This window comes from Malus domestica, chromosome 14, assembly GCF_042453785.1.
Source record: "Malus domestica chromosome 14, GDT2T_hap1".
Lineage (NCBI taxonomy): Eukaryota > Viridiplantae > Streptophyta > Magnoliopsida > Rosales > Rosaceae > Malus > Malus domestica.
The window spans coordinates 24996832-25024673 of record NC_091674.1 but is presented as its reverse complement, the minus strand read 5'-3'; the positions used below and the strand labels follow the sequence as shown (position 1 = coordinate 25024673).

The following is a 27842-nucleotide window of genomic DNA, read 5'->3' as shown; positions in this document are numbered from 1 at the left end:
CCCACCCCATTCCGTTTTCTATTTAGAATTTTTAGACCCGCCCCGAACCACTTGGACCCGTCCCAACTCGCAGGCCCAAGGCTCATTTGCCCACCCCTAATCAGATAAGCTGAAAATGATGCCTGATTTGTTGATGATGGTGCACTTTTCGAGTCGAAAAGAGAGGACTGAAGGTGAATGAAAGAAATTGATAGAGGGAATGAGGCTTTTTCTCGTTATAAAATCACCAAACTTCCAACAACAGTGTTAGCCTCCATTTTTTAGGCCTTTCCTGCGTGAGAAAATACTGGGACGAATGTCTTATGCTTCCTTTTCCTACGAAAAATCACTCAGAAACCTGAAGAGTGTAAAATTTAGTTAAACTTTTTTTTGACAAATTATTTGTACGCATCTATTGTATTGTGTTAGTATTCATCTGCTTGGTTTCTCTTTGGGACTGACAATCTGAATGTGTCCATGCAAAATGAAGAACTTTCCATCTTTTTCCAAAGACCATTTGAGAGAGATAAGAAAAAGGATACAACTCCTCTTTGGGGGTTTAAATATCCATATAAGTGAAACTTCGACAGAAATTGCCCAGTCTTTGTTTATTCATACATGAGAAATTTCTGGAGATGCTTCCCCAATCTTTATTCTTTATTCATAGAGATTTGGAGGCATGCAAGGTTCAACGAGGACTTTAAGTAGGGTAGATTTCTTGTTGGAATCTCCAAATCCTTGACACATATCAACGGTTGCATTTGTTGGAGTAGAGATCTCAAACGCATGCAGAAAACTAGCCAGGATCAAAAGCGTCAAGTGAAGGCCCAAATTTATGCCAGGGCATGCTCTTCGACCGCTACCAAAAGGCATTAACTCAAAATGCCGACCCTTTTTTGGAGAACAATTCAGAAATAAACAGAATAACAGACATAAACAGAACTTGAAATTCACAATTTTTATTTCACAAAAGGTACTTGCTATACAAAATGAAAAGTATACAATAAATACAGAAATTAATATAAGAATGTCAACGGTACTAACTTGATTACAGAAGGTAGAGGCTAGCGTAAAAGTTATGTCCTTCGAACAGTAATTCCGTCCCACTCTTGTGCTTATGGTTCTATAACGTCTGGTCGAATAGATATACATGCAATCCTGGGCATGATCATTGGGAAACTTTAATTCGAGTGTATCCTGGTCGAGCAGACGTTATAGAACCACAAGCACAAGAGTGGGACGGAATTACTGTTCGAAGGACATAGCTTTTACGCTAGCCTCTACCTTCTGTAATCAAGTTAGTACTGTTGACATTCTTATATTAATTTCTGTATTTATTGTATACTTTTCATTCTGTATAGCAAGTACCTTTTGTGAAATAAAAATTGTGAATTTCAAGTTCTATTTATTTCTGTTATTCTGTTTATTTCTGAATTGTTCTCCAACAATATTCGAACAGTATGGAACAATCAGGAACTAAACCTCTTTCTGAGAAGCCTGAGAAATTTAAGGGCGGAGACTTCAAACGATGGCAGCAGAAAATGCTGTTTTATCTGACAACCTTGAATTTGGCTAATGTTGTGCACCAGACTGAACCTATTGCAGATGGAGAAAATATTTTTTCTGCAGAAACTTTGACGGCTATAGATGCCTGGAAACATAATGATTTCCTCTGCAAAAACTATATTCTTAATGCATTAGATGATTCATTGTATGATGTCTACGTAGGGTGCAAAACAGCCAAGGAACTTTGGGAATCACTTGAGAAAAAATATAAAACCGAGGATGCTGGTTCAAAGAAATTTGTCGTGGGTAAATTTTTGGACTACAAAATGGTGGATTCCAAGTCTGTTGTCTCTCAAACTGAAGATCTCCAGAAAATCATCCATGACATTCATGTTGAAGGGATGGTAATCAATGAGTCTTTCCAAGTGGCGTCCATTATAGAAAAACTACCACCTTCTTGGAAAGAGTTCAAGAGTTATCTCAAGCACAAATGAAAGGAGATGACCCTTGAGGATCTCATTGTAAGGCTGAGAATTGAGGAAGATAACAGAAAGAATGAGAAGGGCCTGGTTTCGAGTATGGAAGCCAAGGCGAATGTTATTGAAGGAAGTTCATCAAAGCAAAGGCCAAAATTCCAGAAAACTAAGAAGAAGGAAAGCCACTTTATCCCTGGTGCGAAAGGCAAAGACTTCAAGAAAATCAAGGGAAGTTTCTGGGTTTGTGGAAAGTAAGGCCATAGGGCTCAAGAATGTCGCCATCGAAGGGATCAAGGTCCTGGAAATCAAGGCAACAACAACCGCGCAAACTTGATTCAAAACAATGTGGATGTCCTGGCTGCAATGATTTCTGAAATCAACCTCATATCTGACCACGCTGATTGGTGGATAGATACCGGTGCGACTCGCCATGTTTGTGGTGATAGAAAAATGTTTTCTTCGTACCAGAAAATAGAGGGAAACGAGCAGCTGTTTATGGGAAATGCATCCTCATCTGTTGTGGCTGGAATAGGGAAGTGTGTTCTAAAATTCACTTCTGGAAAGGAATTGACCCTTCTTGACGTACTGCATGTCCCCGATATAAGGAATAATCTTGTTTCTGGTCCTATCCTTAATAATAAAGGATTCAAACTAGTTTTTGAGTCTAATAAGTTTGTATTAACGAAAGGGGGAATGTTTGTGGGAAAGGGTTACCTTGCTGATGGATTATTCAAACTCAATGTACTTGCTAATGCTATGAATGAAATAAATAATGTTTCTGCTTATATTGTTGATTCGTCTAATTTATGGCACTCTAGGTTAGGACATGTAAATTTTCGTTCTCTTTTTAGAATGCATAATTTAGGTTTGCTGCCCAAAATTGATTATCTAGATAATGTTAAATGTGAAACTTGTACAGAATCGAAATTTGCAAGCCAAAGCTTTAAATCAGTGCATGAAAAATCCAATGATTTGTTAGATTTAATTCATAGTGACTTGTGTGATTTTAGATCATACCAACTCGTGGTGGAAAGAATTATTATGTAACATTTATAGATGATTTCAGTAAGTATTGTTATGTTTATTTACTTCATAACAAATATGAGACCTTGGATATGTTTAAGACATATAAGCAGAAGTTGAAATCAACTTAACAAGAAGATTAAAGTCTTAAGGTCCGATAGGGGAGGAGAATATAAGTCTCATGCTTTTGCTGAATTTTGTGCCACACATGGCATAATTCATCAAACAACAGCCCCCTATACACCACAACAAAACGGTGTTGCCGAAAGGAAAAATAGGACTTTTAAAGACATGATCAATTCTATGTTGAATAGTTCTAGACTTCCACACAATTTGTGGGGTGAAGCTTTACTTACTGCAAATAAAATTTTGAATCGAATTCCACCTAAAACGAGAAAGGAGTCACCATATGAATTATGGAAAGGAAGAACCCCTATGTTTAAATTGCTTAAAGTGTGGGGTTGTCTGGCAAAAGTACAGGTTCCATTGCCAAAAAGAACAAAATTAGGACCTAAAACTATTGATTGTGTTTTTATTGGTTTTGCATCTAATAGTTCGGCTTATAGATTCTTAGTTTTTCATTCCGAAATAAGTGATATACATGCAATACTATTATAGAATCTATAAATGCAATATTTTTTGAGGATATTTTTCCATACAAAATAGGCAAGTCTAATTTATTGAAAAAGAGAATACATGATGATGTATCTGAGGTTACTAATGAACCTAGAGAACATGATGATGGTTCAACCTCGTCTAGAGTTCAAGAAGAAGAACTTGAACCTAGAAGAAGTAAAAGGACAAAAATCCGAAAGGACTTTGGGCCTGATTTTGTGACTTTATTAACCGAGACAGAACCTCAATCATTCAAGGAGGCCATGTCCACTCCTGAAGCTCCATTTTGGAAGGATGCAGTTAACAGTGAGATAGATTCCATTATGCAAAATCATACATGGGAATTAGTCGATTTGCCCCCTGGCAATAAGCCAATTGGGTACAAATGGATCTTTAAGAAGAAATTAAAACCATATGGTACAATTGACAAATATAAGGCTCGTTTGGTGGCTAAAGGATACCGTCAAAAACATGGTTTGGATTTCTTTGATACATACTCACCTGTAACGAGAATTACTTCAATAAGATTATTGATTGCTATAGATGCACTCCTTAACATGGAAATACATCAAATGGATGTAAAAACTGCATTCTTATATGGAGACTTAGATGAGGAAATATATATGGAACAACCCGAGGGGTTTGTAGTTAAAGGTAAAGAACACAAAGTGTGTAAACTTGTGAAATCGCTATATGGGCTTAAACAAGCTCCAAAGCAATGGTATGAAAAATTTGACCATGTTCTGATCACATACGGTTTTAAGATAAATGAGTGTGATAAGTGTGTCTACACAAAAACTCAAAATAATGCTTGCGTTATGTTGTGTTTATATGTAGATGATATGCTTATAATGGGAACTAACAAAGAGATAATACATTGGACCAAGAAGATATTGAAATCAAATTTCGATATGAAAGATCTTGGACTAGCTGATGTGATTCTTGGTGTAAAAATAAAAAGAAACCAAGAAGGATATATTCTTACTCAGTCCCATTATATAGAAGCTACACTTAGGAAATATGGTCATTTGGAAAGTAAGGATGCAATTACTCCTTTTGATGCCAATAGCAAACTTAAGAAAAATAAAGATGATGCTATATATCAACGTGAATACTCACAAGTTATTGGAAGCCTTATGTACATTATGAACTGTACAATATAGCATACTCCGTGAGTAGATTGAATAGATATACATGCAATCCTGGGCATGATCATTGGGAAGCTTTAATTCGAGTTATGAGATACTTAAAGCATACAATGAATTATGGATTGCATTATACGAGGTATCCTCCTGTGCTCGAAGGATTCACTGATGCGAATTGGATATCGGATAGTACTGATACGAAATCCACAAGTGGATATGTATTTACTTTGGGAGGAGCAGCAATATCTTGGAAATCTTCCAAACAAACATGTATAGCCCGATCAACTATGGAATCAGAATTTATAGCTCTCGATATGGCTGGAGGAGAAGCTGAGTGGCTAAGAGATTTCTTGGAAGATATTCCCATATGGCCTAAACCTGTAACGACAATATGTATACACTGTGATAGTTTAGCTGCACAATATCGAGCTAAAAATAGTGTATACAATGGGAAGTCTAGACAAATTAGACGAAGACATAATACAATAAAGGAATGGCTCTCTAGTGGTGTAATTTCTATTGACTATGTCAAGTCAAAAGATAATATTGCGAATCCGCTTACTAAAGGCTTATCTAGAGAGCAAGTTAAACATACATCGAGGGGAATGGGTTTAAAGCCAATAGAGTAAAATGAAACTGCCAAACGGAAACCTAACCTAGTTGATTGGAGATCCCATGGTCTAGGTTCAATAGGCAAACTGGTTTGGCTAGATTCAAGAAGAAACACACTTACATACCCATTCCTATGATGGAAGAAGTGTGGTGACTGCTGATGGTGCAGGATACATTAGTTTAATGATATTGGTACTTGTAAATCAAGTGGAATAGTAGTAGCCTATTCATAATCAATATCACCTATATGAGAGTAAATGTGGGGTCACATTTATGAGAATTACATGGCTACATTCTCTAAAGCTCTCATGAATCCAGGATTTGTTCAGAACCAAAATGAACACAAACATATGAATTTGCAATGTGTTGGTGTGACATATGTTTTGCTTATTGTCTTGGTTTACTGCGGAGATGAACAGTTCAAGATTTTATATTCACTGCGTCATCTAGTAAATCCGATAAGTATATACTAAGGTAGGTTCAAGTCCAAAAGACATCTTTCCTGATGTATGTCACATCTATTGTTTACTCTCGTGTTTCAGTTTCTCTAAGACCAAACAGTCGTCTCAAAATGTGGGGTATTGTTGGAAGTTTTGAGACTCTTGTCCCACATTGGGGAAAACAAGATTCTCAAGGGTCTTTATATAGATTTAGTGCTTTAGTCTAGTAATTAGAATATAGGCCATTTGGAAATGGATTGAAGGCTTGGACCTTATGGTTGTGTGGATTAGGCTTGTATAATATAGCCTAAATATAATTAATATTAATTAATCAAGACAAGTGCCTTGGAATTTAAAATTAATCTGATTCATTAATTTTAATTTTCGGATTAAGTTTTTAATTAATTTATTATTAATTAAAAGCGTTTTGGTTAAAAGACACAGCTCTTAGAAAAGAGTTGTGAACCTTCAAATACACTGAACTGGTATTTGAAAGGGTGTGAAACAGCCTATATATCTGCAATCCATGGTATCCAAATGAATCATCTTTTCTTCTTCCTTTTCTTTCGTACAAACTTTCCAGAGAGAGTAAACACACAAAGCAATTCGCTAGAATTCTATAATCCAGTGCGGGTTATAGGATTAGGTAGTTGTATCCTGGTCGAGCAGACGTTATAGAACCACAAGCACAAGAGTGAGACGGAATTACTGTTCAAATGACATAGTTTTTATGCTAGCCTCTACCTTCTGTAATCAAGTTAGTACCGTTGACATTCTTATATTAATTTATGTATTTATTGTATATTTTTCATTATGTATAGCAAGTACCTTTTGTGAAATAAAAATTGTGAATTTCAAGTTTTGTTTATTTTTGTTATTCTGTTTATTTCTGAATTGTTCTCCAACACCCTTGACATCAACATCCTTATATCTTTTGAGAAATCTTTCCGTCTTGAACTCCATCGGGTCATCCCAAACCTGCGGGTCAGTATGAATCTTCCACGCGTTCACTATCAGCCACGTGCCTTTCGGGACATGGTGCCCTCCCACAATGCAGTCCTCGGTGAATTCTCTGTAGCCAGAGAATGTTGCATATAAACGCAACACTTCTTTAATAACGGCTTGCAGGTACACGAGATTATTGATATCTAATTCATTCACTAGTCTTCCTTTGCCAACATGGTTGTCTAGTTCTTCATAGACTTTCTTCAAAGCATGGCGGTTGTCCAACAACATTGAGATTGCGCAGCCCATGAGCACGGAGGTTGGATCGCTTCCTCCAGCAATCAGATTCTGCAAAGTCATAATCAAGTTGCTTATTCAATACATATCCAATTATAATACAAAACAACGATTACAGATGGCTAAAAGAGAAGTTTGGTGCTGCATGCGAGTTAATTAAGAACATTCATACTATGTACCAAAACTGTTGCTTTCATGACGGTATCAGCATCAAATGATTCATGTTGCGCAACATTTTGTCTGTCGAGGACTGAAAGCATCAGGTCGATGAAATCTCGATTATTGTCTCCATCTTTAGCTCTTCTCTGCTTGTGCTCCTCCAACCAGGACATAACTATGGTATCGAGCTCTTTGGCAGTTTTTTTCTAGCTTTTTCGTGCCCACCAATATCCAAAAACCTAAGCCATGGAACAGCATCCCCAAGGGCAAACAATCCAATAAAATGAAAGAGCTCCCTCACGGCCTTATGGCACCGAACTTCGTCTATCTCGTCACCCAAATTATTATATCTATTTCCAGCAACCATCCTAAAAAACACCTTTAGAGTTAAATCGTTGAACCACTGCTTCAGCTCCACCAAAAGTTGTCCGGAACCATTTTCTTTTGAATCGTTTCTTTTGGTCCATAGATTGTATACCTCTTTTGTGGCCATCACTACTTCGGATTCTCGAACATGTTTGAATTGCTCAAGCATGTGGCTTGAGAGTAGCTCTTGGACTATAATTTTGCGGAAGTCACGCCAGTATGCACCATACGGGCTTAACCCTAGCATGGCGTGGTTGTAGCTCAAGATTTCAGCGGCTATAGTTTTGGGACGTTGAGAAATAACCAAGTCGTTGCTGGTGAAGCACTCCTTTGCAGCCTCCCAAGTATTTACCACAAGGGCGGAGTGGATGCCAATTCTGATGCTGAAGACTGGTCCATACTTGTCCGCCAATGCTCCCAACGTTACATGGGGTGGAACTGGGGCCGTCTGAATAGGTAGAGGTGACCTACTAGAGGCCACCCGCCTGCCACTTTTGGTGGTTCGGGAAGTTTGGCATTTGCAGCAGCAGTTCTAAGCCTCCAAATTGTGATCATAGAGAAGGAAAACACAAGCATGGCAAAGAGTCCAGCTATGGAAGTGTTTAGGAACAAGAGAGAGAGATCCATTGTTGTCCCTGCGTTTGGATAAAGGAATTGCAAATTAAAAGGAATTCTGAAACTACGGGATCCAAATCTCCGTCATTTAAAACCGGACAATTGCAAATTTTTTTGGTTGAAGATCATGTTTGTCTTCTTAAGCTTGTTACAACATGTTACCAATGTCAACTAGCAAAACAATGGATTAGAACCAAATACACTAACAAACCAATGGAGTAAAACCAAATCACAATGAGAAAATACTAAGAGCATGCAAAGCTTAGTTTTTAGTTCTTGTTCGACATGCAAAGATAACTATGAAGAGCAAAAAAGTTCTCCAATTTCAATCCCTAAGATACAGTGAAACGAAAATTGTGTTGAAACCAATGTGTGTATATAATAATCAGAGGGATTATTTTCACTGTATATATATACACACGCAGCAGCAGCAACAGCAATTACCACAAAATGTAACAAAATCTAGCAGCTGCTTTCGAATCCACATTTACGGAGTATAAAATGAGGTTTGCGAGTTCATGAAATCGTAATCCTCTCATATGGAGATGAAAGGAAGCTTAAGAGAGCGAGCTACTGGAGAAAAAGAAGTGACAAAGTAGGATTGCATGTTTAAAAATGTAAAGTGAGAAGACGAAGGTGAGGTATTTAGGAGAAAAGCAAGCTAGAGAGAACGGTTTTATCTTGAATTTAGCGAGTTATCTATTTCAATCAAATCCTAAATACTGAACGAGACCTTCAAGAACACCGAGGGGACTTCGCAAAGAAACCTTCAAGAAACTACAATCAATCTCAGTCATAAAATTCATCTGAAGTAATTAAAGATCCTTTAACAAACGCATCACAACCTTCATATCAGAACATAATCATAAACGAAAGATAGATTGGAAGTCTAACCTGCAATTGAAAGAAGAGAAGCAGAAGATTGACCTTCTATCTAAACAAGACTACAAGAAGAAAGAGAATAAATAACACAGTCGACTCTTTTTTGCCTTTTCTGCATGTTCTTATCAGGAATTAATGTCACGAGGGAGGCATGACGCTAGTGAACAAAATCTGTTCAGAACTGTGAATTTCAACTCTATTCATTTAATTCACCAAAAATAAATTTTATTCATTTAAAACCAACAGATTTGAAATTTATATGTTTGGAAAAAATGTTTTAATGGAAGCGTATTTTTTCTTATGTACTTCTCTTTTTTAAATTATGAGTGAGACCAACTTGCTGTGCAGGTACAGGAAAAAACCTTTAATCATATCCCTAGGCTTCGTAACGGTGTCGCTCACCGCTTAGCTAAGTTTGGTCTTTCAATTGATACCTCTAAAGTTTGGTTCGAGGAGCTACCTGATGTTACACGAGATGTCCTCTTCCAAGACTCGTTTGCGATTGAAGTTTTTCATCAATATAAATCATTTCCACTTAAAAGAATTATGGGTGAGACCGTATCCAAGAATTTTTCCATTTCTGGTGAGAAGAGGATTTTCTTCTTACTCATTCAAGATAATTAAAGCAAAGTCCGCATCTTTGAGTTATGTATTAGTGGTTAAGCTTTAGGTTGTCATATTCAGTTATGTATTATTTCTGAGTCCGCATCTTTGAGTTGATTAAGTACAAATTACTTAATCACAGAAGCCCAACTAAATAGTAATCTTAACAGTTTGATTACAGCTCTAAATTTCAGTCGAGTTATAGCTGCATCTGACGCAGGACGAGCCAAGGAGTCTCGGGGAAGCAAGGGATGGATGATTCACACGACCATGCCAAATGCTTATTTTAAGGAGGAGAAAACCCTTCTTGGATTGACTTTTAATGGAGAAAACTCTCTTTTTGCCTCAACCTCTTGATAAGAACCATCACAACATACCACATCCCGAAAGAAAAAAGGAAGATGAAACCACATCTTGTTCATATCATCGAGACTACATTGTAATTTGCAATAAGTAGAAGGAAGCAATCCCTGCTTAATCACAAAAGCTGATCATGTCACAACACTTGATGGTAATCTTAACACTTTGATTAACAGCTCTAAATTGCGTTTAGCGAAATCATCTCTCTAAGAAAATTACAGGCCAGTCGAGAAGGAGCCGATATCTATAACATATGGGCTTCCCTTTCTCATTAACCAAAAGGTTTCTCAGTACACACTTTTCCTCCGTTACTTTGTCATCCTAAGACTAACTTTTAATCCACCTAAATCACCTGATTATATCTTATTCACTTTACAGAAACAATTGCATTAAGTCAACAAGAACCTATGGACCTCTCTTTCACTGTTAGCATACGAACATCACGTTGCAGAAGTGTACAGTTTCTGGCAGAAATAATCCAAGCCCTTGGGGGAAAACCAATCCTTCTTCATCTGCAATTACCAAATGAAAGGTAGAGTCCATAATCGATACTGTTTTTAATTCTGCATCGTAAGTAAAAACATATGACAAAAGGTAAAACTTACAAAGTAGGGGTAGCCCTCAGTGCTGAAATTCTCGGGAGCACCTTCCATGAACAAGTTAATGTAGTAGAGAACAAAGTTACCACACTCGAAATCATCTCGCTGTTGTGGCACCTGAAATTTTTTCTTTTTTAGGAAAAGGTTTTTTAATGTGAACATCGAAAGTAACAAAGAGACTGTTAAGATCACCTCAGGCACCAACAAAGGAATTCGGTAGATAAGATCTTTCTTCTCAGGTCTTCCCTCTTCCATAAAAATGTCCAGTACAAATCTGAAAACGATGAAAAACACACATCAAACACCTAATAAGGGAACTGTAGCCTAAAAAAAAAATACAAATGCGATACACAACTTGCCAAAGAAAACCATACTTTCTTATATATTCTTCATACCGCCCCGGATCAGCACCTTGAAGAGAATCAAGCAACAGCATACATGGTCTTTGGGTTTCCGACTGCAGAGTCTCACCAAAATGGCATAGAATTAAGAGGTTCCAGTGGCTCCTGAAAAGGAAACGTTTCAGAAAAGAAAATGTTGGAACTCCACGCATTCAGAGAATGGAACGAATTTAGCTCAGGGTAATGGAAGAAAGCTACCAGCAAACAATAGGAACAATGACATATTTCTTTGAGAAGATACACTTATTCTTAATCCACTTCAGCACCTTGGTCTTAATGTCTCGTTTAAGTTCTTTGTGAATGTTTTGTTGCAAGTACAAGCTAAACCATAAACAGTCAAGGTAAGCGAAAGAGGTCCTCTTGTCTTCTGAAAAGCTGTTCCACAAGTTCCTACACATTCCAAACAAATTTTTAAATCCAATTCGACAAATTAAAGGGTACTTACTCACGAACGCTAATTTGAAAGACTCACTCAAAGTAACGCATGAAATCTCCAGAGTCTAGCTTTTCCTTTTTTCGTGAAACTGCACGCTCGGCAACCTTGTGAGGCCTCATCAGCTCTTTCACCTCTTCTTTTTTCCCAAATCTCTTTGACCTCTCGTGGCGAGTGAAGCGGGGAGGGCATTCCAAAAGGCACATTGAACTCTTCTTTACCTCTTTAATATCCCCTAGAGTTATTCTCTTCTTTTGAACAATCGAAGACGCAAAAACATGCCTCCAGCATGAGCGATGTTTCGACACATTTTGTCTGAAAAGCTCTGTTGGAGTACAAACACTAAAACCCATCAACCATTCACCAGCATTGAACTTACAACCAGAACAATAACAAAACAAATCATACAAAAAAATCCTTCAACCGAAACGGTTCGGATTTTAATCTAAATTCCATCACCAAACCCTAAACCCTTGCAGAAACCGGCTTGCAAGGGAAAGGTTCCAGGAGCTCATATTCTAACCCAAAATGCTCAATGCGGGCACACTGGTATCCGAAAAAGCTTAAAAAGATAGAAATTTTCATCTAATTTCCATTGTTTTACGTTTTATTTAAAATATGTCATCTCATCCCACCATTTTTCCCTTGAATTAAAAACAAAAACTTCGCCTGTTGCCTAAAAATCCGAAGAAAAATGATATAAAGTTGGAAACTTTGAACAATAACTATCTGTACGTTGAGTAGGTAAACGCAGGAAAGCAAGAAAAATGGCAGCGACAGAAGAAGAGTAAAAGACTTACATGGGTGTTGATTATTGACTCAAACATGTAGTCAAAGTCCAAATCTTTGGGCTACTTTTGTGGTCAAAATTGTTGGATGGCATGCTACATGTGGGAAACCAAAATTGGATGCACTTATGCCTAATTCTTTTTGACTTGATGTTAGGCCTTTGGCCATTGATGTCTTTGAGAAGCTTTTCTTTGGCTATAAAAGGAGAGCAAGGTGTAGCTCATAAGCATGGAGAAGTAGAGAAGAACAAGGAAGAGAGAAAAATAGCAAGAAGCCATTTGGCATAGAGAAGAATTTTCTCAAATTGTCTTGTTTTGTATTTTTGGTTTTCTCTTCCTATTGTAAGTGTGAGAGCTTGGGGTTATTTGGGTCTTTGGGAAATTGAGTGATAAACACTATTGTATGTTCTCATTGATTATAGTGGAATACTCCGTCGTCTCCAAACTGGATGTAGGCATTGCCGAACCAGTATAAATCTTGGTGTTCTTGTTGGTGTTGGTTTTATTCTGTTCTGTTTTACTATTCACTTACAGTCGTACGCCGCTTCCGCACAACAAGTGGTACCAGAGCCCAGTTCCGTGAATAGTGTTGGCGCTACAGTTCAATGAACAGTGAACTGCTACAATATCTGTGAACAGTATTGTACCTGTGAACAGTGCCGTATTTGTGAACAGTACCGAGTAGATGGCTGGAGATAAAGATGAATCTGTAAGGAAGGAGTCAGCATCGTCTTCGTCTTCATCCAATAGACATCCAACCACTACTACAAGGTTAGAGGTTGATAAATTCAATGGCTCTAATAATTTTGGTATGTGGCAATGTGAAGTTATGGATGTGTTGTATCAACAAGAGTTGGATATGGTTCTGGAAGATAAACCAGAAGATATTGATGACAAGCAGTGGACGCGAATTAATCTTCATGCTTGTGCTGCTATTCGATCGTTCCTTGATAAGGAGTTGAAATACCCGTATATGAAGGAAACTTCTGCTAAGGAGTTATGGACGAAATTGGAGGAGAAGTATATGACCAAGAGCGCAGAAAATCGTCTCTTCTTGAAGAAGCGACTCTTCCGATTTCAGTATCGTCCAGGTATCTCTATGCACGAACACCTCAATGATTATAATAAAATACTTGCTGATTTAGCAAACCTTGATGTGAAAATTCCTGACGAGGACAAGGCACTATGTTTGTTAAATTCATTGCCTGATGATTATGATCATTTGACAACTACTCTGTTGTATGGAAAATCCGAGGTGAAACTTGATGAGGTGTCTGCGGCATTGGTGAATCATGAGTGTCGTAAGAAGGAATTGAAGACTCACAATTCACAAACCGAGGCATTTGTTGCAAGGGGTCGAACAGAGGAAAGAAAATCTGGGAAGCGGGGAAAATCTCGTTCAAAGTCACGAGGGAAGTTTCCTGCTAAAGATGAATGTGCTTTTTGTCGCCAAAAGGGTCATTGGAAGAAAGACTGCCCCAAATTGAAGAACAAAGAGAAGGAGAAAGCGGGTTCTGAAGCAAATATTGCAAAATCTGGAGATGATGATTTCGAGTTTGCTTTGGCTAGTTCATATGCTGATGGTCACTCCAATGAGTGGATTTTGGATTCAGGTTGCACCTATCATATGTGTCCCATTCGGGAATGGTTTTCTAATTTCGAGGAGCTGGATGGTGGAGTTGTTTTGATGGGTAATAATAATGCCTGCAAAACACAAGGGATAGGCAAAATCTGTTTGAAGATGCATGATGGAACAGTCAGAGAATTAAGTGATGTTCGGTATGTACCGGATATGAAGAAAAATCTTATCTCACTGGGTGCATTGGAATCCAAGGGTCTCAAGATCACCATGGAGGGTGGAGTTCTTAAAGCTGTGTACGGGGCACTGGTGGTGATGAAAGGTACAAGACGAAATAACTTGTATTTCTTGCAGGGGAATACAGTTATTGGTGGAGCAGCTGTCACCGAAGCTGCTGACGCAGATAGCACAGACACCACGAGGTTATGGCATATGCGTCTTGGGCATGCTGGTGAAAAAGCGTTGCAAGGATTGGTGAAGCAAGGCTTATTGAAAGGTGCAAAGGCATGCAAATTGGAATTCTGTGAGCATTGTGTGTTGGGTAAGCAAACTAGAGTAAAATTTGGCACTGCTATTCACCACACTAAGGGCATTCTTGATTATGTTCACACTGATGTTTGGGGACCTTCCAAGAATGCATCTTGGGGAGGTAGCCATTATTTTGTCTCCTTTGTTGATGACTTCTCTAGAAGAATATGGGTGTACACCATGAAGCGTAAAGATGAAGTCTTGAAGATATTCCTGAAGTGGAAAAAGATGATTGAAACGCAAAGCGGTCGAAAGATCAAGACTCTCAGATCAGACAATGGGGGTGAATATAAGTCTGATCCTTTCTTGAAAGTTTGTCAAGATGAGGGTATTGTGAGGCACTTCACGGTTAGGGAGACACCGCAACAGAATGGGGTGGCGGAGCGCATGAACCGTACTTTGCTTGAGAAAGTTCGGTGTATGTTGTCTAATGCTGGATTAGGCAAGGCGTTTTGGGCTGAGGCACTCACTTATGCAAGCCATCTCATTAATCGATTGCCAGCTGCTGCGAATGAGGGCAAAACGCCCATGGAGGTATGGTCTAGTAAACCTTGTACTGATTACAAGTTTTTACACATATTTGGTTGTTCTGCTTACTATCATGTCAGAGAAAGCAAGTTGGATCCAAGAGCAAAGAAAGCTCTATTTATGGGCTTTAGCATTGGCGTGAAGGGATACCGACTCTGGTGTCCAGATGAGAAGAAATTTGTTGTAAGCAGAGATGTGACTTTTGATGAGGCTGCTATGGTTAATCAGAACAAGCATGAAGGTGAAACTGAAGCGACCAAAACCATGAGGAGCTCAAAGCAGGTGGAGTTACTGAAGACTCCAGTTGTTCCAGTAAGGTCTGATGTTTCAAACACTAGTCCTACAGTTAATTCTGATGATGAGGACGAGGATGATGAAGAGGAGGCACCTACCCAAGAGCCTCCACAGCAACAAGACTATATTGCAACCAGAAGATCGAGAAGGGAAATCCGAAAGCCTGCTCGATTTACTGATATTGTGGCATATGCACTTCCCGTTATTGAAGATGATATTCCATCCGCCTACAAAGAAGCTGTCATGAGTTCAGAGTGCGAGTTGTGGAAGAAATCTATGGATGAGGAGATGAAATCTCTTCATAAAAATGAGACTTGGAAGCTGGTTCAGTTACCAAAGGGGAAGAAAGCAATTGGTTGTAAATGGGTGTATGCCAAAAAGATGGAATCTTTGGGAAAAGACAATGTAAGATTCAAAGCCAGATTGGTAGCTAAAGGCTATGCTCAGAAGGAAGGCATTGACTACAATGAGGTATTTTCTCCTGTAGTAAAACATTCTTCTATTCGTATTCTGTTGGCTTTAGTTGTGCAGTTTGACCTTGAGTTGGCCCAACTTGATGTCAAGACTGCGTTCTTACATGGTGATTTGGAGGAAGAGATTTATATGTCTCAGCCAGAAGGTTTTAAGGTTGCTGGAAAGGAAAATTGGGTTTGCAAATTGGAAAAATCATTGTATGGCTTGAAGCAGTCTCCAAGACAATGGTACAAGCGATTTGATAGATTTATGATCGGGCAGAAGTACACAAGAAGTCACTATGACCATTGTGTATACTTTCGCAAACTACAAGATGGAACCTTCATTTATCTGCTTTTATATGTTGATGATATGCTTATAGCATGTAAGAGCAAAGTGGAGATTACAAGGTTGAAGACTCAACTAAGTAATGAATTTGAGATGAAGGACTTGGGAGAAGCTCGGAAGATACTAGGTATGGAAATTGAAAGAGATAGAGCGAAGGGCAAGATTAGTCTGTGTCAGAAGCAGTATTTGAAGAAGGTACTACAACGTTTCAGGATGAATGAAAATTCAAAACCGGTTAGTACACCTCTTGCCTCTCATTTCAAACTTAGCGCTTCTATGTCTCCTAAAACTGTTAAAGAGAGTCAGTACATGGCTCAAATTCCTTATGCAAATGTTGTTGGTAGTTTGATGTATGCTATGGTGTGTACTAGGCCTGATATTTCACAAGCTGTTAGCATTGTCAGTAGATATATGCATAATCCAGGAAAAGGGCATTGGCAAGCTGTGAAATGGATTCTACGGTATATTCTGGGTACTGTGGATGTTGGTTTATTGTTCCAGCAGGATAAAGTTACTGGTAAATGTGTTGTTGGATATGTGGATTCTGATTACGCAGGTGATTTGGACAAGCGTAGGTCCACTACTGGTTTTGTATTCTCTATTGCTGGAGGTCCAGTAAGTTGGAGGTCGATTCTGCAATCTACAGTTGCTTTGTCGACTACTGAGGCAGAATACATGGCTGTGACAGAAGCTATAAAGGAAGCCATCTGGCTTCAAGGGTTGCTTGATGACTTAGGGGTTCAACAAGACCATGTGGATGTTTATTGCGACAGTCAGAGTGCTATACATTTAGCAAAGAATCAAGTTCATCATGCACGTACGAAACACATTGACGTGAGGTTCCATTTTGTTCGTGAGGTTATTGACGAGGGAGATATTCTTCTTCAGAAGATTGGGACCGCTGACAATCCTGCGGATATGTTAACGAAGCCAGTTTCGTTGCACAAGTTTAAGCACTGCTTAGACTTGATTGGCGTTTGTAAAATTTGTTGATTGCCCCATGGGGGATTGGGAGATGACTATTTGGAGTTCTACTTAGAGGGTTTGAGTCAAGGTGGAGATTGTTGATTATTGACTCAAACATGTAGTCAAAGTCCAAATCTTTGGGCTACTTTTGTGGTCAAAATTGTTGGATGGCATGCTACATGTGGGAAACCAAAATTGGATGCACTTATGCCTAATTCTTTTTGACTTGATGTTAGGCCTTTGGCCATTGATGTCTTTGAGAAGCTTTTCTTTGGCTATAAAAGGAGAGCAAGGTGTAGCTCATAAGCATGGAGAAGTAGAGAAGAACAAGGAAGAGAGAAAAATAGCAAGAAGCCATTTGGCATAGAGAAGAATTTTCTCAAATTGTCTTGTTTTGTATTTTTGGTTTTCTCTTCCTATTGTAAGTGTGAGAGCTTGGGGTTATTTGGGTCTTTGGGAAATTGAGTGATAAACACTATTGTATGTTCTCATTGATTATAGTGGAATACTCCGTCGTCTCCAAACTGGATGTAGGCATTGCCGAACCAGTATAAATCTTGGTGTTCTTGTTGGTGTTGGTTTTATTCTGTTCTGTTTTACTATTCACTTACAGTCGTACGCCGCTTCCGCACAACAATGGGTTGGTCGGGAAGGCGAAGGAGAACATACCTGAGATTGGAGAGTTTAGGTCGGAGGAGTCGGAGTCGGTGTCGGTGATGGTGTCAGAGGAGTCGAGGACGATTTCGAGGGTGGTGGGTTTTTTGTTTCTGTTGGACTTTCTCGTCCGTGACATTTTGAAACACGAGTACTACGGAGGTTGCTTGCAACAGAGTTACAGAGCTTTCCCAGAGGCTTTCTCTTGGGTCATTGCATTTGTGGGGGAAAATATGGACCGTCGATTTTGTTGTCCAACGACGCTCGCGATTCTCTGGATCACCGGGGCTTTTGGTTCTTCACTTCGCGAATTGTGATCAGTCCATAAACTTTATCCAAACGTGTTTAAATCAACCAATGAAAGTTGAGTACAATATTAGTTGTTCAATTTGCATTATGCAATGTGCTTAATAGATTGATCATGGCCAATTTACATAGCTATTGATAATCTTGGGTATTGTAGGACAATCGACATTTTAGAAGGGTTTGGCTTAGGTAACTAAACCGAGTAATTGATAAGTGTTTATCTTTTGAAACTCTTGCGGTTTAGAGTATTACTATCAGGGTCGGTCCTGAAAATAAGTGTTTATCTTTTGAAATTCTTGTGGTTAAGAGTATTACTATTAGGGCCGGTCTTAAGAATTTATAGGCTCAGAGCGAGAAATTAAATGGGAGGCCCTTGCATATAAATACTAGGAATTTTTTTTTTTTTATCATACACTAAAACTAAAAGGTAAAATTTCAATAGAAATTCATCATCAATTAGAATCAACATCTTCAAGTAACAAAACTATCGTTTTACAACTTTTTAATCAACTAAAAAATAAAATATAATCAAGCAATGCACCCAAAAGATATAATCAATCATAACATGAACGATATTCCGCTATGCATACGAGATACCTAATATCTTAATTAGTCAATCAGATGGGGTGGATTTTGAATCTTTACTCAAACCAATTTTTTTTTATAATTAGATTTATGGTTGAGCTATAAAATTTCAAGAGGAACTGAAAAGAATTTTTGGGAGAAAATGACACAGTGAATAATGTTACGGATATAGGAATCACGAACGGCCATCATTGGATAGAACTTTGAAATACCAAAAGTTGTGATAGAAACTCTTGCTTTTGAATTTTTATTGAATGAAAAGGTTGCTCAAGCCTAGAAATAGACTATAAAGCTTGCTCAAGAAAACTAAAAGATAAGCAATAAAGCCCTTGAAACCCCAAAAGGCAAACAATAATGAACATAAAACCCATGATCTAAAAGACAAACAATAAAAAACCTCATTTATTAGTTACTTGTAGTTTTGACGGATTTCTATGAAAGATTGCTCAAATCACTTTTGTGAGAGAATTGCTTTGACGGATTTCTGGCTAGCCACTTTTGAAGGAGAAAGGAACACCTCTTCTACGAACGCGTTATGGCTTAGCGAGAGAAAGTTACACCAAATGAAAGTAGCATTCATCTGAACAACCTAAAAAGTCTGAAACATCCACTTCTAGATATGGCAGCAACAAATAATATTTAAACTCCTGAATTACAAATTCTCCAGTCACTTTTCTTAATTAAATGGCGCTTCCTTCTTTCATTCTTCCGCATCTAAAATAACACCAACTACATCATATGTGAAAAAATTAAGATAGATGAGCGACATAATAGTGAAATCCTAGCGTGAAAAACAAAAGGGTTAACATTGAAGACACCCCATTAATTCTCTCGTTTCCTACTCTTCACTTTCTCCTCTCCCATTCTTACCTCGTCATAGAGCCCGATGATGATTGATGACAACTCCAACCCTCAAATCTATTGTCACTGACCTCTGATCAAAGTGTAGAAGTGGTCAATGACAATCTATAGTGTCATTCTTCAATGACAATCTCATATATGATGTGAAATCATATTTAACTTTAGAGTTAAAAGTGCATTGCACAATTATATTTAACTCTAAATTGGACTTAATCTCTCTCTAATACATAAGATTAAAAAGTTAAATTCAAAATTGACTTTGCATTGGAGTTTTAATCACTTGCATCGCCAAATTTGGAGTCAAATATGACTTTTAACCTTTGTATTCTAAATCGAAGAAAACCTCATATACCCAAATGCAAGTTCAAATTTTTAGCATTTACTGGTTTGGTCTGGTCCGGTTCACCTTTGATATCCAACAATTAGCTAACAATTGGAGTCGATTGAGTTTTCTATTGCTTCTCGAAAATGCAATGGAGCGGCTCACTTAGCGGCTTCATTTATAATGAGGAATAGAGGCACTATAGATTGGGTACGACGTTCTTGGGATGACTGTCTAAAATTTTGACCAAAAATGTAAACCTTTCAATACGTATTTAATAATATCTTCTATCGTTTGACCACAAAAAAAAAAAGAAAAAAACACACAATAAAGACTATGTTGTGACACAAATTCTAGTGCAAGTATGATTTTGTAAATCAGTAGTAGATTATATTTTGTACTACTATAAATAAAGGCACAGTAATGAGAAATGCACATAACATAAATTTCTCAACTCTATCATCTTTCTTTTACGCACCATCTCTCACTCTCTCCCTTCAATAAAATAGGGCACAACACATTACAATTACCCTTTTTTACTTTTTCCTTCCCTTGATTTACTAAGGGGGTGTAGTCAACTTGGATTTAAGAGGATTTTAATAGACTTTTTTAAGTGACATATTTTAAAGGATTTTAATAGATTCTACAAGCTTATATGGATTTTGATAGATTTATAAGGATTTCACCTATATATTTCTATGGATTTGTATGGATTTTTTCCATGGATTTCTTATAACTTTTATCCTGCCAATCAATGGAGAGCCTACATATGAATTCATCTCTAATTTCTCCTCAACTACAAAACTCTCCACCCACGGACCCAAACTCAAATCCCCCATGTCCCCGGATGCTCAAGAACTGTCGCCAAAGTTGTTTCATTAGGATCAAATCCATCACCCCTCATTTCCCGGAACAACCCTCATCGCATCTCCAGCGCACCTCATATTGCAATACCCAGGAATCATGGAATTACACTGTAACAACTCGTCCCAATTAATATAACGGATTTTGGAACGGAAGGGTATTTTGGTATTTTCATTATGGTTGGACTAGATATTTTGAAATGGGTTGCTTTTGGGCCTTATTTTATATTTGGTGTGCCCAAGTGGGACCCATTCATTTTGGTTTGTCTCCCGACCCCCTTCCCTTTCTTCATTTTGGATCCGTGAGCTTTCTCTCTCACAACTATCTCATATTTCTCCCTCACTTTCTCTCATTCTCTTTATCTCTCATCTCTCCCCGAGCTCTCTTTCTCTGAAACTCTCCATCTCCTCTCTGAACCACACACACAGAGCAACCACAACCACCTCAAACCACCACCACCTGGACGGAGAGGCTTCGAAAACCCTAAGCCAAGCACCAGGAAACCCTACATTGACGATGTCACTGTTCATCGTATTCCCCGACGTGTTTCGTGATTTTTCGACGTTATTAAGCTTCTAGAAATCCTTGGGATATGTTTTAGGGTTAGACCAAAGCTTGTTTTGAGTTGTATATATGTGTTAATCGCAGAAAATAGCTCGGAGTAGCTTTTCCTAGTTTTCCAGCTAGCACCGCCATTTTCAAGGCGTTTTCTGGCTAAACCATGACGAGTTAGCCATTGTGCAAGGTACCATTCTCTTTATCTCATCAAGTACTACAACTTTGATTTTTGAATCACTTGAATTGGTTGAGTATCGAAAAAGTTATGGGCGTTTGAATTTGTGCCCAGAAATTAGCCAAACTAAAATAGGTTAAACCTGACCCACAACCTTAGCCGGCCCAATGTTATTGGGCCATAGAACTTGGCCCAAACTCTTGGCCCAATCCATAATTGTGACCTATTGAACCCAGCCCAGTTACAAGCCCAAATCTAAATAAGACCTAGCCCAACCCTTTAGCCTGGGCCCAAACCTAACTACCTTAGGCCCAAACCAAAGGAAAACCGGCCCAACCCAGAACTAATCCCAGAACCCAGGCCGTGAGCACACAGGTTTTGGCCCACGCATGGATCACACGCGTCTCCACCGAAGATACTGTGCTTCGCCGCCGTCTACAGCGATGACTTTTCAACGACCCAAATCGGCACATGCGGCAGCGCATGAAGGTGCGTGTAGCGGCACATAGAGGTACCCGAGATCCCACTTTATGTTTTTCGACGTCTTAAATCCATTTATGACGTCCGTTTCCCAAAATTCAACAATTTAGTATAATTTTATTAATTGGTACCTTTATGTGCTTAGGTGCAAGTGTTTATGATGTTTCCGTCCCTCTCCAGTTTGCATGACTCTTTGACGGCGAAGTATTTGTGAGTGGACCCCTTTCCAAAATGCATGTTTTACTATTAGAAGTGCATACATGAAAAACATGATTTTATGTCTATGGTTTATGAAACGTTTATGAGTAAATTGGTTTCATGCTTTATGAATTATCATGATTATTCGACTTTACGTTCTTAGTGGTATATATGATTGATGACTATATACCCACTGATGAACGTGGTTTTACAATATGACATTTTAGTTACTGAGCTCCGATTTAAGATATATATATATATATATATATATATATTAGAAATATTATGTTTATGTTTTATGTGCTTATTTAATGGATATTCATATGATACTGCCAACAGGCGAATGATACTTATATTGGCTTTGGTCGGGCGTTTGGTTGGTGGCTTCAGCCGGAAGATACTTATATTGGCTTAGGCTTCGGCCGTAAGATACTTATATTGGCTTCGACCGGGGCGTTTGGTTGGTGGCTTCGGCCAAAAGATACTTATATTGGCTTCGGTTGGTGGCTTCAGTCGAAAGATATTTATATGGGCTTCGGCAGGGCATTTGGTTGGTCGCTTCGGCCGGAAAATACTTATATATTGGCTTCGGCCAAAAGATGTAATGCCTACGGGCGATTGTGATACTACGGCTAAACACAACATTATATACGATATATGTTTTACACAAAGGTTTTATGGCCTGCTAGGGTTTTCGGAAAACTTATTACATATTATACTATTGAGTTTTCATAAACTTTGGGGGTTAGTACGTTGATGAATAACTGTTTCAGTATTATTTATATATAAACTTGGTCCACTCATGTTTTGTTTTGCGCCCCTTCAGGACTTAGAATCGAGACGTACAATCCCGACGTTAAGGCACTCCCGCATCGGCATCTTCAAGTCCTCTCGGTGTAGGACCCATCTCCTTGTTCATTCAATTTCATATTATTCCTTTTTAGTGTCTCGGATTTAGTTGTATGCTCTAAATACGTTCCATAAATGCATATTCATTATAATTAAATTTTCAAGTTTTATTTATGTCGGTTAATTGTTCTTAGTTCTCATGCATCCTAATATGGCTTTGTCACCTTCCGGTGTCGGCCAGCACGTGCTTACATTGGTATTTGGTAAATATCAAGGTCGGACGTGTCATACACAAAACCAAATCCCTTTCAATAATTTCATCAAACACTTTCCGTGCAAAAACCCTCACCACATCTTGCATACATGGTAATCAAAGAGTGACTCAATTGTCCATCTTTATTCAATGCCATCCATGATTTGTATTGGATTCGAGCAACAACAAACACTCACAAGTTTTAATCGCAACCTTACCTGCAATGACATGGGATTGTTCATCCAATAAAGGCAAAGCACGAAAATCAAACCCATTTTAGCAGTGCGTGGGTGGGATTGTTCATCCAATATGGTAATGGGTGGGTCATGGGGAGGGATGAGGTGTGGTGAAAGCAAGTTAGAGAAATGAGGATTTGGAAACATGTTATGTATAGATGATCAGCTGTTCACCAGGTTCTCAGGCGGGGCCAAAAAATGAGGAAGATTATTCCTCTTCTACAGATAGAATCCTTGGTTCTTGAAATGAAATCCTTGGGATGAAGGTTGGATTATTTATGGCATTTGTTATTTATACTTCTACTCTCAAATCCATCAAAATCCTTCACCCATTAAAATCTTAGCAAATCTTTGATATGTTCGCTACACCTAGACTTCTATGAACTTTTTAAAATCTTAATCGACTACTCATAGATTTAGATGTGTTCTTTAAAATTCTAATTTGACTAGACCAGAATTTCAAAATCTTTTAAAATCCTCTTGTAAAATTTAATTAACTACTCTTGAATTTAAAAATCTATTAAAATACCATCAAATCCTATCAAATCTTAATTTAACTACATCTCCTTCCCCTAATTTACCTTTCGTGTTGAAAAAGACTGAACCCTTAATTACCGAGAGAGAGAATAAAGATACTCACTAGGCCAAAACACACAGTCGTTTCACTTCCTCCTCCTTCAAGCAAAGCACAAAGAATTCCCGACTCGGAGACCTAACTCACCCGAGTCACCACCACCACCAATTCCAAATGGAGGCCCAAGAGGGGACGCAGCAGCCGCACCTTGTGCTCGCCAACAAGCTCTTCCTCCTTTCCCATTCCGATGTCCCGGACATCGAAAAGGTCCAACTCAGGGACGAGGTTTTCACCTCCGTCAAAGCCGACGGTAAGATCGCCGATTTTTCTCTAAATTGAACCCATTTTTGCATTGCCTGTGTTTTCAATTTCGGTTTTTGCGTATCGCGGATTGAGTTTCGGTTTGATGTTTTGTAGATATGGCGCCGTTGTACGAAACCCTAGTCTCCGAATCGGTGCTTGAGCTGGACCAGGGCGTTATGGACTCGATGAGGGCGAAGAACCAGGAGGAGCTCAAGAAGCTTGACGAAAAGTGAGTTCTTTATTGTTTTTTCTCGTTTTAAATTTTGATTTTGGTCCAGATTGTGTTTGGTTACTGAGAATTATGCGAAAAGAGAACTAGGGATTGAAATTTATACTTTGGACGCTTCACTGTGAGATACGAAGCTACAAAAATTTGCTATTACTTAGGTAACTTGTTGAACCAGGCTTGCACAAGTGATGTAGTTTTGTGAGATCGGATGCTGATGGGGTATGAATTCTTCGTTGACATATTCGTAATCCGTTGGAGTTTTATTGTAAATTAAGTCGGATGACAAGATTTGTTTGAATTGTATATGGTGAAAAATAGTGTTGTTTGTACTATTATTATAGCCATTGCAATGAAGTAATTTCTGTTACCAAGTAAGTTATATGGTCGGCTTTGTTTAGGATTGCTGAGGCAGAAAAGAACTTAGATAACTTGTTGAATTAGGCTTTACGCAGGTGATATAGTTTTGTGGGATTGGATGCTAATGGAGTATGAGTTCTTTGTTGGCCAACCGTTGGTTTTTTTTCACAGTGGGTTAAGTGGAATGACAAGATGTGTTTGAATTTTCTAGTTTGAAGAACTTTGTTATTTGTGCTATTATTACACCAATTGATTTGATTTATTAGATCTTGAATTTTAATGAACTTTTTTCATGATAAAGTGGTTTCCTTTACCAAGAAGCTTATCTGGTTGCCTTTGTTTAGGATCGCTGATGCGGAAGAGAACTTAGGGGAAAGTGAGGTTCGAGAAGCTCACTTGGCCAAGTCCCTGTTTTTCATTCGTATTGGCGACAAGGTAGATAAGTGGTAACTTATTTGTTATACGAGTCATATCTGCATTTTATTTTTCCCCTTTTAGAGGTCGCACTTGGTGCGATGGCAAGTGCCTTCGCCCATGAGCGGTAGGTCTCGGGTTCGAGACTTGGGAGCAGCCTCTCCATAAATGGGGGTAAGGCTAGCCGACATTCACCTCTCCCAGACCCTGCGTAAAGCGGGAGCCTTGTGCACTGGGTACGACCTTAGTGGTATGCCTCAGTTTGACTTCAAAAATTCTTCCCGTATGAACCTAGGAGAAAGCATTGGAACAACTCAAAGTAACGGAAAGCAAGACAGTTGCAGTTGGGCAAAAGATGGACTTGGTCTTCCATACACTGCAACTTGGTTTCTTTTACATGGATTTTGACCTCATTTCTAAGAGTATTGACAAAGCGAAGAAGTAAGTAGTAGTGACGTGGATTTATGAGCTGCAGTTTTTGGTTCTAAATTTGGTAGCTGAGCTTTGTTTGTAACCATTGTATCATGATGGCAGCTTATTTGAAGAGGGAGGTGATTGGGAAAGGAAGAATCGTTTGAAGGTGTATGAAGGCTTGTACTGCATGTCCACTCGGAATTTTAAGAAGGCTGCTGATTTGTTCTTGGATTCGATTTCTACCTTCACCACTTATGAAATATTTCCGTATGACATCTTCATATTTTATACCGTCCTTACGAGCATTATATCGTTGGACAGAGTTTCTTTAAAACAAAAGGTAAACTGCTTTCTTACTGCATGCTTTGTGATTTCGCTTTCCTGTTTTATATGTTTCCTCCATTGTGTCAATTAATGAGTGTTCTTACAAGAAATTAATAATTTTGAACAATATGTTGCAGGTCGTGGATGCTCCAGAGATATTGACAGTGATTGGGAAGATTCCGTACCTTACAGAGTTTTTGAACTCTCTTTATGATTGCCAATACAAATCATTTTTCAAAGCATTTGGTAAGTAGACAACTAACTTAAATCATAAGATATCTATGCAGTGATTATTGTCTGGCATGATATGGCTGCATGATATTAGACCTTTGGTTGTACTATATAATGTGCTTCAGTTTTGCATTTTCCTGAGCTACCGGAACTTTAATTGGTCCGGTCGTATTTCAACCAAACCAACATTTCGTAGTTGTAATTTCTTTCTTTTCTTTTTTATTTTTCAGCTGGCCTGACAGAGCAGATAAAGTTGGACCGTTATTTGCACCCACACTTCCGGTATTACATGAGGGAGATCCGAACTGTTGTTTATTCCCAGTTCTTGGAATCCTACAAGAGTGTTACTATTGAAGCAATGGCTAAAGCATTTGGCGTGACCGTGGATTTCATTGATCTGTAAGTTACCGAGTCTTATGGTTACCTTGTTTGAGGTTTATTTTATGTTGTGAGTTCTGGTCCTTGATTTAGTGATGAAGTGGTTGTCAAGTATTTTACGTATACTTGCTTTCTGCATAAACATAACCGATTCTACTATATACAGGGAGTTGTCTCGTTTCATTGCGGCAGGGAAGCTTCATTGCAAGATTGACAAAGTTGCTGGTGTACTAGAAACTAACCGTCCGGATGCTAAGAATTCACTGTACCAAGCAACCATCAAACAAGGGGACTTCTTATTGAACCGCATCCAGAAGCTATCTCGTGTCATTGACCTGTAGATAGGCTTTCTGCGTTTGGAACGTGGTCACAAAGAACTTCAGAGCATAGCAACTTGTGTCGTTTTACTTCTCATTCGTTGAAACTAAGTTGTATTTCTCCTTTTCTCCAAATTTATGTGGAATTCAAGTACTCTGTATCGAGTTTCTGCTTTTCTCTTCTAATTGTTATTCATCGTAGTTTTTTTGACTCTGTGGAAGCAAAATCGTAGCATTCTTGACACTTGCTGCGGAATTATTGAACTGGCTCGGTGCCAGAACTTGGAACACCTGCTGCCTGCTTTGTTTAATTGCTTTTCCCCCCCCTAATTTCTCAATGTTTGAAGCATCGTTGGATTCGATAAAAGATGCACAAGCATATGATAGCATGTAACAACATTACATATATTCTAGTCAAAACCATTACAAGAATAGAGATGCAATACAACAGAAGTAACCGAATCCAATACAATCCAGAGCAAATTATAGTCGTTTACTAGAATACAGCAAGTGATGAGTAAAAAGTACGAGTAAATTAAAATCAAAGTCTAGAACTAAATTAGATTAAGAGTGAGAGTGCATTGTTGGATGAATCCTTGTTACGAACAATGCATGCAGTGTCTGAGCCTAGATAAAAGTACAGTAAAGGAAATAATTTTCTAACATTAACTGAAACGGATGTTAGACCAGTCTTCGTTGCTTGTCACAAATTCTAACTACTAAGTTCTGGATGAGCGCAAAACAGAAAGTGTGAGTGGACAATATAAAGATTTACTAAAATCTTTGTTTTTCGTAACATAATAACCCATTACTGTAAAACCGTATAGTTTCTGAAATCATACTACAAATAAGTATGAAAAGTTAAGGATCATACTACAAATAAGTATGAAAAGTTAAGGATCATAATATAAAAGCAGTTATGCTGAGGGTACAAGGAAATCACAAATATCTCAACAAGTGTAACACAATGTACTCATAAAAAACAGACACAAGTCCATGTAAAAAGTAGCTACATGAACA

At 38.3% G+C, this 27842-nt stretch overlaps 3 protein-coding genes across 3 annotated transcripts; 1 reads left to right on the top strand and 2 right to left on the bottom strand.

Annotated features, from left to right (window-relative positions):
* Nucleotides 1–508: 508 nt before the first annotated feature.
* On the bottom strand, nucleotides 509–9154 carry LOC103455147 (cytochrome P450 CYP82D47-like). Its single transcript, XM_070812476.1, has 4 exons — nucleotides 8247–9154; nucleotides 7218–8101; nucleotides 6705–7089; nucleotides 509–870 (listed from the first exon to the last, which is right to left on the bottom strand). The coding sequence occupies exons 2-4, from the start codon at nucleotides 7368–7370 to the stop codon at nucleotides 857–859; spliced, it is 552 nt and encodes a 183-aa protein (XP_070668577.1). The 5' UTR covers nucleotides 7371–8101; nucleotides 8247–9154; the 3' UTR covers nucleotides 509–856.
* A 1014-nt stretch (nucleotides 9155–10168) lies between these two features.
* On the bottom strand, nucleotides 10169–17913 carry LOC103424457 (probable ubiquitin-like-specific protease 2A). Its single transcript, XM_029093149.2, has 7 exons — nucleotides 17610–17913; nucleotides 11496–11781; nucleotides 11222–11413; nucleotides 10997–11128; nucleotides 10815–10896; nucleotides 10629–10739; nucleotides 10169–10535 (listed from the first exon to the last, which is right to left on the bottom strand). The coding sequence occupies exons 1-7, from the start codon at nucleotides 17731–17733 to the stop codon at nucleotides 10464–10466; spliced, it is 999 nt and encodes a 332-aa protein (XP_028948982.2). The 5' UTR covers nucleotides 17734–17913; the 3' UTR covers nucleotides 10169–10463.
* Nucleotides 17914–23291: 5378 nt separating this feature from the next.
* On the top strand, nucleotides 23292–27112 carry LOC103455036 (26S proteasome non-ATPase regulatory subunit 6 homolog). Its single transcript, XM_029092606.2, has 8 exons — nucleotides 23292–24165; nucleotides 24273–24387; nucleotides 25089–25179; nucleotides 25454–25599; nucleotides 25693–25912; nucleotides 26034–26142; nucleotides 26358–26526; nucleotides 26672–27112. Exons 1-8 carry the CDS (start codon nucleotides 24030–24032, stop codon nucleotides 26844–26846), a joined length of 1161 nt encoding a protein of 386 aa, XP_028948439.1. The 5' UTR covers nucleotides 23292–24029; the 3' UTR covers nucleotides 26847–27112.
* Nucleotides 27113–27842: the final 730 nt, after the last annotated feature.